Source organism: Boleophthalmus pectinirostris, unplaced genomic scaffold (assembly GCF_026225935.1).
Source record: "Boleophthalmus pectinirostris isolate CB_2022bp ecotype Guang Dong unplaced genomic scaffold, ASM2622593v1 HiC_scaffold_19, whole genome shotgun sequence".
Classification (NCBI taxonomy): Eukaryota; Metazoa; Chordata; class Actinopteri; order Gobiiformes; family Gobiidae; genus Boleophthalmus; species Boleophthalmus pectinirostris.
In genome coordinates, this window is record NW_026571140.1 from 32980858 (window position 1) to 32992290 (window position 11433).

An 11433-nucleotide genomic window follows, 5' to 3' on the forward strand; every position below is an offset into this window, starting at 1 on the left:
CGGAAGTGCCTTTCGTTTAGACCAGGGGTGTCCAAACTTTTTAAATCAAGGGCCACATATCTAAACACAGACAAAGCAGAGGGCCAATCAAGGGCCCGTAGACTGGTGCTCAAGAAAGAGAATAGATGAAATATGTGCATGTTTGGCACGTTACAATGAGCCATCAGTCTTTATTCCTGCTAAGATCCTTAAAACCACACACTAAATTTTAAATATGAACTTTATCAAGGTAGATTTTCAAAAAACTTGCAGCAAAAAGTATTTTTTATTGATGCAGTGTAATTTCGGCCAATTCACCTGAACGTCTGAGGGCCAAGAAAAATTTGTCTGAGGGCCACATTTGGCCCCCGTGCCATAGTTTGGACATGCCTGGTTTAGACGGTGACAGCGTTTTGGGGAATTAAAACGCGAAAATCTGAAACTACCCTTCAGAGTGGAAAAGTTGAATATATTCTGTCATAGCGTTTCCATCTACACTGCCGAAGATGCAAAACTCTGGTCAGATCTGCTCATGTCGTGTACGCGTTTACGTCACAGACATCACCACCTAGCGTCATCACCGAGCTGCCTGGCATGCATACCCAATCGAATTCTACACACTTTTGCGTCACCGTACGCATGCAGATTTCCTCCCGAAAACACTCATCTGAACGCAAAATAAAAAGTGAAGACGCAACACCACTTTTCCGTCTTCTGTTCAGACCGTCATCATATAAACGTAGCCTAAATCAGGACTACACCAGAACTAAACCAGGACTACAACTGGACCAAACCAAGTCTACATCAGGACTAAACCGGGCTCAAGTTTGAATGCAGCTATTGTTGTGCTTTTGGACTATCCATGGGTTTCAGAACCATGTCAAATCAGAACAGTTGCCATAGAGTTTATCAATATCAAAATATCAATTTCCTGTCTTTTGAATGAGGAAAAAACGTCCTCAAAATGTCGCATGTAACAGGAAGTTGAAATCCACAATCCAATATTTAGTCATTGTTTCTGTCTGTGCTTGAAACACATTTCTTGCATTTTTTCCCTTTGAAACATTTTATCTATGTAATAATGTTTCCTCATCACAAACAAACCTGGAGTTGTGTTTTTTTCATTCACTAAATCCTGCATAGTGAGAATGAGTTCTTCTCTCAAACAAAATACACTCTGTTCCACCTTGTGATGTCAGGTGGTGATGCAGGAAGTCCTCCTCTGTGTTTTTAAACTCCATACATCTTAATTAGAATCATTTGGATAATTTCAGCCCTGGACTTGCCAATGTCTACGGAACAAAAGGTAAAAAGTGCCCCTACAAGACCTCACAAGGTGGAACAGAACACTTTGAGATTTTGAGCTTAATAATGCAGCATTACTCAAAACATCTGTGAATGAAACAAAACACAACTCCAGGTTTGTTTTTGAAGAGGTAACAAAATTATAACTTGGCTAGTATAGAACCTTTAACTCTACAAACGTACAAATTGTACAAAACACTGTGTCAATATTATAAAAACATCCTCCCTTTATATATGTTACATCTGTGTCTATATCTCTGTCTCCGTAAGTGCAGCAGGAAACACGGTCGGGTTATGTAAATGAATAATCCAAGGTCAAAGGTCAAGGGCTGGTTCACTGTTGAGACCAATTGTTTTCTATTCACTGAGCTCTACAGACTTTACAATAGCCCTAACTGAACTATTATTTAGATTTGAGCACATAATATTGATTTAGTAACTTATTTATGTAATTGCAAAAGGCAGTCCACTTTTAGATTTTAGACAGAATTTCCTCATTATCCCACTCAAAGTTGTATTGTTGTATTTCTGTAGATTCATGTATGAGTAATCCTGAATAAAGTTTTGGTTTGAGTGTTTGTTTTTGATCTAATATAAACTATAGTTCATTAGACTTGGTTTAGTCCCAGGTGAGACCTGTTTTAGTCCTGGTATAGAACTGATTTAGTTCTGGGTTAGTCCTGGTTTAGGCTTGAGTTAGACCGGGTTAAGTCCTGGGAAAGACCTGGTTTTGTCCTGGGATAGACCTGGGTTAGACTTGGTTTAGTCCTGGGATAGACCTACTTTAATCCTGGGTGAGACCTGGTCTTGTCCTGGGTTTGGCCTGTTTTCATTTTGGGTTAGACCTGATTTAGTCCTGCGTTAGCCCTAGTTTAGTCTTGGGTTAGACTGGTTTAGACCTGGTTTAGACCTGGGTTAGACCTGGTTTAGTCCTGGTTTAGTCCAGGCTGAGAGCTAGTTTAGTCCTGGGTAAGAAATTGTTTAGTCCTGTATTAGACCTGGTTTAGTCCTGGGTGTGAACTGGTTTAGTTCTGGGTTAGACCTGGTTTAGACCTGGTTTAGACCTGGTTTAGTCCTGGATTAGAACTGGTTTAGTCCTGTATTAGACCCGGTTTAGTCCTGGGTTAGTCCTGGATTAGACTCGGTTTAGTCCTGGGTTAGACCTGGTTTTGTTCTGGGATAGACCTGGTTTAGTCCTGGGTTAGACCCAGTTTAGTCCTGGTTTAGCCCTGGATTAGTCCTGAGTTGGACCTGGTTTAGTCCTGGGATAGACCTGATTTAGTTCTGGGATAGACATGGTTTAGTCCTGGTACAGTCCTGGGTTAGACCTGGTATAGTCCTGGGTTAGACCTGGTTTATACCTGGTTTAGTCCTGGAATAGTAATGGGTTAGACCTGGTTTAGTCCTGGTATAGTCATGGGTTAGACCTGGTTTAGACCTGGTTTAGTCCTGGAATAGACCTGATAAGTATAGATCTGCACATTTGCATAATTTTAACAGGTTTTTTTTAAATTATGTGTGATTGTTACCGTTGAGTTTGGCTGCTTCGTTCTTCAGATCTACGTAGTCTTCATACAGCGTCCTCATCCTTTTACCCACTTCCTGTCTCCAGCCCTCCCAGACATGCAGCCGCTCATAATAATCTTTACTGTAGAACATGACCTCCTCCAAACCTGAGGATGGACAGATAAACAACACTTAGTACTAGATAGTAGGCTGCGAAGGGACCTAGTTGCTGTGAACTTTATTTCATGGTGTAAGATGAGATAAGTCTAGAAGGTGACTTTTTAACCAATAATGAAGTCAAATTAGTAAAGTGCAAATTTGTGTCTGTCTTTTTCTAATTCTAAACAGGTCCATGTACCATTTGTTCTTTTGAATTTCAAATGAGAACGAAAAACAGTTGTCATTATTCTGTTTTAGATTTTGACCTCTATTTCCAACATTTTATTTAAAGTTTATTTCAAATCACACCAATCAAAAAAAATGGTCTCAGTGCATATTTTAATTTTTGATATTTTATTCTCTTTGGTTTATATGAAGTTCTGCTGCTAGAAGGACTTACCTGAAAAATTGTTGGTAATTTTGTGGACAAACATTCTGGACATACTCTCTTTTTTTAAAGCGAAACATTTTCTTTCGTGTCTTAGAAAGAGAAAATAAAATATCAAAATTAAAATAGGCACTGAGACTGTTTTTTTGATTTGTGGTATTTGAAATAAACTTTAAATTAAATATTGGAAACAGAGGTCAAAATCTCTTCTTTTGTTTGACACTAAAACACGAAAAATTAACTAACAAACAGTTTTACCATTTCTCAAAATTCAAAAGAATGAATGGTACACGGACCTAAACTGGATACTTTATACTTTTACTTTTATTTCATTTGAGAGCATGTATCTGAACTTTCTACTTCACTACATTTTTGTACAGAACTGAAAAGTAAAAGTATTTTTATGATAGTTTGTAGTAGTATTTTTAACATGTTTATAACTTGAGCAAACACAAATATAACAAATAAATACATCTAGGAAAAGAATTACCCAACAAAATTCAGCACAAACCTGTATCAAAATCACCACATTTGAAGCTTTATTAGATCCCAAGATCTGTATGAAATACTTTTACTTTTTACCCTTTAAGTACATTTTGAAATGGGTACTTTTACTTAAGTCATTGTTTTTCATATGATATTTTTAAAACAAAGAATCCAGGGGTAAAACAATCAAAGATGGAATTCGTACAATAAAAATGAGCTGCCTTAAGTATCTACCCATCACTTGTTTTTCTCCATGGATTTGGATTTCATTTCTCTCCAGCGACTAGGTCAGGAATCAGAATACACGAGACGATTTCGCAAAAACCCCGGAAGTGCGAGTTCGGGCATAAGCGAAGAGCCATGCATTCTGTGCTGGCAACGATTCTCAAGATCAAGGATTTAAACCCGGAACAAAGAGAATGTTTGGTGAATTTTATCAAGGGGAAAAACGTTATTGCCCTTCTTCCTATGGGATTTGACGCATTACATACGCCCAGATAGCAGCGATTGGTTAAATTAAAAAGTAGCCGCCTACCATTGAGCGAACGAATCCTAATGCTGCAAGGTCAGACGGTTTCCACGAAGTGAAACTGGCTGATGAATCAGGCTTGTAAATTTCACTTGACAAGTAAAATTATCTCTAGAAATAGATGGACACAACAGTTTTTGTAATTAAGAAAACACTCTTTGCACTAAAAAAAACAAAAAAACAAAGGCTTTAATTTAGACAAGAAATCCTATTGCATTGGTAGTCAAGTTGAATCTACCTGAAAGTTCTTAATTGATTGATTCGCCAATCAGCGAAGAGCCATACATTCTGTGTTGGCAACGATTCCCAAGATCTAGGATTTAAAGCTGGAATAAAGAGCATTCGGTGAATTTTATGAAGGGGAAAGACGGAATTTGGGAAAAGCTTAAACTTATACATTAGTTAGTCCCGTTAGTTAGTGTTTACCGTCAAGCGAATGAATCTTAATGCTGAGAGGTCAGACAGTTTCTACAAAGTGAAACTGTGCTCCTGAAAGTGTTCATGAATCAGGCTAAGCAACACCTTGAGTCCACGAAAACATCTAGTTTTAAAGCAATACTAAGGAATATCCTTGAGAAAGCACAAACATCTCCATGGAGACAAACAGGTGAGAGGGCCCACTCTACCAGAAAAGTTACACAGCGCGCCTTTAAATCTAAAAATAAACTAAAACATGACCAAATAAATGCCGGTATATCCTCCTGCGCCCCCTCTTTGAATGCTGTCCCTGTGTAGTGTGCCCTTCGCTCAGAGTGATTATGCTGAGAGGTACCTGGCTCCAGCGTCTGGCAGTTAAAAGGGTCGTCAGGGAGACACACGGTGGCGGTGCTGTAGATCGTACTCATCTCATTCATGACCTTCCCCAGCTGAAGACACAGGACACAACACAAGAGCAATATTAAACACCTCACTGTTAATGGAAGGGGGAAATACTGCAAAAATATAAGGGGAAAATTTGGTATACGAAGCAGGAATAGAGCAGTAATACACTAGTAATAACCGTGTTATCTAATTTAAGTATTAATCAATGTAATAATATTATTTTAACATTACAGAAACATATATTAAACATCTCACTAGAAAAATATGAGGGAGAAACCAGGTACATGAAGCAAGAACAGAGTTGTAATAACCATGTAATAAAGTATTAAACCATTTTCAAACATAATTTTCAAACATCTCATTCTTGACCTTCCTCAACTGAAGACACAGGACACAACACAAGAGCAATATTAAACACCTCACTGTTAATAGAAGGGGCAAATACTGTGAAAATATAAGGGGAAATTCTGGTATATGAAGCAGGAATAGAGCAGGAATACACTAGTAATAACCATATCATGTATTTAAAGTATTAATTTATGTAATTACATTATTTTAACAATAGAAAAACATATATTAAACATCTCACTGGAAAAATATGAGGCAGAAATCAGGTATGTGAAGCAAGAACAGAGTTGTAATAACCATGTAATAAAGTAATAAATCATTTTCAAACATCTCATTCATGACCTTCCCCAGCTGAAGACACAGGACACAACACAAGAGCAATATTAAACACCTCACTGTTAATAGAAGGGGCAAATACTCTGAAAATATAAGGGAGAAATTCTGGTATATGAAGCAGGAATAGAGCAGTAATACAGTAGTAATAACCATGTCATGTAATTAAAGTATTAATTTATGTAATTACATTATTTTAACAATAGAAAAACATATATTAAACATCTCACTGGAAAAATATGAGGCAGAAATCAGGTATGTGAAGCAAGAACAGAGTTGTAATAACCATGTAATAAAGTAATAAATCATTTTCAAACATCTCATTCATGACCTTCCCCAGCTGAAGACACAGGACACAACACAAGAGCAATATTAAACACCTCACTGTTAATAGAAGGGGCAAATACTCTGAAAATATAAGGGAGAAAATCAGGTATATGAAGCAGGAATAGAGCAGTAATACAGTAGTAATAACCATGTCATGTAATTAAAGTATTAATTTATGTAATAACATAATTTTAACAATAGAAAAATGTATATTAATCATCTCACTGGAAAATATGAGGGAGAAATCAGCCATACGAAGCAAGAATAGAGCTGTAATAACCATGTAATAAAATAATAAACCATATTCAAACGTCTCATTCATGACCTTCCCCAACTGAAGACACAGGACACAACACAAATGCGAGATTAAACACCTCCCTGTTAATGGAAGGGAGGAATACTGCAAAAATATAAGGGGCAAATTGGGTATATGAAGCGGGAATAGAGCGGTAATAACCATGTAATAAAGTAATAACAGATTTTGTAATATTATAACGAACATTTCATTCATGACCTTGCCGAGCTGAAGACACAAGACACAACACAACTGCAATATTAAACACCTCACTCTTAAAATATAAGGGAGAAATACTGCTAAAATAAAAGGCGAAAATCAAGTACATGCATGTAATAATGTAATAACCCATGTAATAACTGTATTTTAACAACACAACTGCAAAACTTCAACTTCAAACACCTCACTGACAAAATATAAGGAAGAATTACTGCTAAATATAAAGTGAAAATCAGATATATGAAGTAGTAGAGTAGAGCAGGAATACTGTAGTAATAACCATACTATGTAATAAAGTAATAACATATGTAATAACTGTATTTTAACAACACATCTGCGATATTAAACACCTCACTGACAAAATATAACGCACAAATCAGCCATATGAAGCAGAAATAGAGCAATAATAGCTGTTGTATTCACACTGCAATAAACGAAACCAAACTGGAAAAAAAAAGTGTTATATTTAGTTATTATTTCAAAAAGTTACATACTGTGGCTTTAACTTTAAGTCTCATTCATGACCCTCCTGAGCTGAAGACACACAACACAACACAACACAACTGCAAAATGAAACACCTTCATGCTAAAATATAAGGAAGAAATGAGCACTGTGAAGCAGGAATGGAGCCGTAATAACCGTGTAATACAGAAAAAAAAAAAAAAAGATGTAATAACTAAGAGTCAAAATTTATCGTGCATCTGGGTGAAATAAACACCATGAAGAAGTAATAATGCTGAATTAAACACTTCAAGCACTGTAAATATTTAAGTGTCAAATTAGTCTTATCAAGAACTAATAACAGGTGATAAAAGTATAAACCATGTCATCGCAATATTTTAACATAATTCACGACCTTTGTATTCATGACATAACAAAACAGCAACATCAAAATCCTCAATAGGAACATGCATGGTAATTATAGTAATAATAGGACTATCTCAGGAGAAATTAACACAGTGAAATGCCCAACATGGTCCAGGAATAAAACCTGACACCTCCTTGTTGTGAGAAGGGAGACTAGACACTATGCCACTACATTTCAAATAATAAATTGAAACCTGAGAGAACACATATTACGCAACAATTTGAGCAAAATTCTTACAGAGCATTTTAATGGATTCGTGAAACGTGTGAATGAATCAAAATACAACTCGAGGTGAGTATTTGGTACACCATAGTATCAAGGGACACCATAACATGCTTAAGAGCTCAAAAAAAGTTAACTTTGCATAATTTGTGTCCTAAATTTTTCATAAATCGTCAGTGTTAGAATAATTTGGTGACATTGCAAACTGACAAGTGGCGAAATGTAAAAAAGACTATACAAGATATAAGAAATACTTGACATGACATGACTTGCTTTGCCACTAATGCTTCAAACTTCATGGTATAAAAGAATTCATAAATAGTAGGGATGTAACAATAACCGAAATATCATGATATCGTATCGTCAAAGTTCTCACAATAATATCGTGGACCATCACAATATATTGAATTACAAGTCTCTTTGCTTAAATTAAGAGTTATGGTGCAGCAATAGCTAAAAAAAAAAAAAAAAAAAAAGACAGAGGGAACTACATAGACCATGATCCTTTGCTCCATTTCAGTGTAGACTACAAGAAGAAATAACAGTTCTAAGCACTTTTAAGTCTTAGTTCTTTGGATTAAGTCTTGTCAAGGCTTTTTAAGAGTAAAAACAGTTAACAGTTTTGTTAGTCTCCACAGCATATCGCAATAAATATCGTACCGTGAGATCTGTATTGTGAAAATATCGTACAGAGAGATTTGAATATTGTTACATCCTTAATCGTGAGCCTCCCCACCATATCATGAGCTTTCCCATGATATCGCAATAAATATCGTACCGTGAGGTTCATACCGTGACGATATCGTATCGTGAGACTTGGAAATCGTTTCACCTTTAATAAATATATCAATGTGTGTCCTTACATGAGCCTGTTTGTCCGGAGACAGCGCCCCCGAGCCTTTGTCCTGGAGGGAGATAAGCTGCAGTTTGATTTCTCGGTCTTTGATTTGATCTATTGGAAAGTTTGCGGACTCTGCCGACATTTCAGCGTAGAATGCTCCCCATAGGGCACCTTGTTCAGACTGAAATAAAGAAACAGCAAATTATTATTAGAAATACAAAACATAACAAATTCTAAGAAATCTTTCATCAAAAATTAAAAATGAGCTTTCACAAAATACATCTCGAATTCATGGGTTATAAATTGCAAATGTGCGTGCCATATTTTTCACTGTAATCTTTCAAATCCAGACAATATTGATCCTAATAGTCGAGTACATGACACAATGCAGGACTCCAGCATTAATTCTGTACTTTTAATACTTGTTTTTTACTTTTTTGGTAGAGGAGGAAAATTTTGCGATGAAAAAATTCCAAAGATTTAGAAACCTGCACAACAAAAACATAGTTGGACCTACGCAAAGAATTCTTGTTTCCCTCGACAGTAAACAGTAGTTATCTATAATAACTATTCTTAAGACTTCATGACGAAACCCACCACGACACTGAGAGAACATGCAAACTCTACTTACTTCCTTAGTTTACATACAGACAGGAATACCAGGCACATTTGTTTTTAAGACAAATATCATGAAATCATGTATTTTTTTAGGTAACAGTGAATTTATTGTAACCAGATTATTAGTAAGCCAATGCTATTTTGATGTCTGCTACTTTCATGTAAATTCTAACCGTACAAAAGATCTATCTACCAAGAAAACTTAGACTTCGACTTTAACTTTACTGATCCACAGAGGAAATTATTTGAACACAGTAGCTCACACATCACAATATATTATAATAACAAAGAGCAAAAATATAAATGGTAATAATAGGTAGCAAAAATAACAAGAGACTGGTGTCAAATAAGGCATAATTATATAAAATGTATATGTATAAGTAAAAATAAATAAGTAATACAAATATTAGGTCCTGAAAGTACAATAAAGCAAATTTTCAAATCTAACCTCTTTGTTGGCATTTTCCTGAGAGATGTCAGTGTTATATGCCCATGACGCTAGAGAATAGTTGTACATCAGCGCTGACGCTTGTTCATCGAACTTCTTGAGAAACTCCCTGGCTCTGGTTTCCAACTCAGTCTGGGCCCAGGCCGAGCAGCAGAGGCCCAGCAGGAGAGTAAGAGCTAGAGCGTGGTTCATTTTAGCATTGGCTGGTCCATCCGCGCTCTGGTGGAAAAACGTACAGTGTGCCGTCTGAAAAACCTGAGCGTCGCCTTGGCCTTTGGACAGTCATAACTCTGGGTGTATCCGAGTTTTCATTTACAGAAAGATACAAGGAAACAAGTGAGTGAGTTTACGTTAGCTCAAGTATCCAGGTTCGTTACGGTATTCTGGATGTGGTGTTTACATGCGCTCAGAGAAAACACGATACTCATATCCCTGTGTAGATGCGCCATCAGAGTATCATGAGTATTTAGAGTAGTTGCGATGGTAACTATAGCACAGATGTGGCAAGGTATAGCTTTCCTAGTGGAGGATCTGTCATCTGCTTGTCTCATGAAGATGTTTTTGCTTTGAATGCTCCACTGTATGGCATTAAATTAATTTATCTTGCATTGAGTTTTATTACATAGTATTTTATTAGTCAGAAATACCTTGAAAAGTACACATTTAAACTATGAGTGGGCTTGCCTTTCCACAGATCTGAACTATAACTTGGCCTGGTGGTGTCACATACTTGTATATATAGGGATAGATAAGTTTAAGCCAAATTATGGAAAATTTCGATGAAGACAAACAGATGCTGGACCGTCTACCAAAAAAGTTAGATCGTTTTCAATTTTAAAAAAGGACAATTCAGGTAAGAATATCAGACCACGGAGCTCACACAGCGTCAGTTTTGAGCTAAAGCAACACAAACAGACACAGAAGTGAGTCCAGTGTTAACAGTGTACCATTTTATTTTGTTTATACATGTGACATATTATTACTTAAAGTGTCCTGGTAGGAGTTTGAGTTTTTTGGGAGGGGAAAAAATAACAGCTTGTTACTTCAGTAACACTTTATAATAACTACATCTTATTTAGCCTTAATAAAACATGAACAAAGGCTTAATTAATAATGATTCATGCTTAGTAACTACTTAATTACTACCTTAATTCACACTTGCATTTCATTTGCCTGTGCTGTAAATAGTTAATCATAATTATTTCATACTTAATTACTTATGGACTAACTATTTGAGCATTTATTAATGATTAGTAAGCTATGAGAGAATGATTTACTAATAATGCAATGCAATGATAATTCAGGCAGCTGTTATCTGTTAGTTAAGTCTTTTTGAGAGCTTTTCTAAAGTGAAGACAAATTATGCTTTATTAAGCATTTACTAAGAGTGAATCATTATTAATTAAATCTTTGTTCATTATTAATTAAGTCTTTGTTCATGCTTTATTAAGGCTAAGTAAGGTGTAGTTATTATAAAGTGTTACCGTTACTTCAGTTTGCACACGCTCAGTACAACACCAGTTTTAAGAAATCAGGATATTGCGTCTATATGCCACAGGTTCCAGGATAATCTCAGAAAAACCCAGTGAGAGTCTCCCGATTTCTCACCATCGGGATACCGCCTTATCCAGACCAGGATTCTGAAAACAGGATACTGCATTTACATGGACATACACCAGGATACTCAAAAAAAAAAAAAAAAAAAAAGTTATAACTGGGATTCTTGAGCTCATGTGTAC

General features: G+C 36.0%; 1 protein-coding gene across 1 annotated transcript in view; it reads right to left on the reverse strand.

Moving 5' to 3' along the window:
- ace2 (angiotensin I converting enzyme 2) overlaps positions 1 to 9886 on the reverse strand; it is a 30771-nt gene extending 20885 nt beyond the window's left edge. The window contains exons 1-4 of the mRNA XM_020925939.2: positions 9695 to 9886; positions 8651 to 8809; positions 5125 to 5218; positions 2814 to 2957 (exon numbers count right to left, since the gene is read on the reverse strand). Of these exons, the coding sequence (XP_020781598.2) occupies positions 2814 to 2957; positions 5125 to 5218; positions 8651 to 8809; positions 9695 to 9886 (589 nt within the window). The remainder of the gene's footprint in view (positions 1 to 2813; positions 2958 to 5124; positions 5219 to 8650; positions 8810 to 9694) is intronic.
- Positions 9887 to 11433: the final 1547 nt, after the last annotated feature.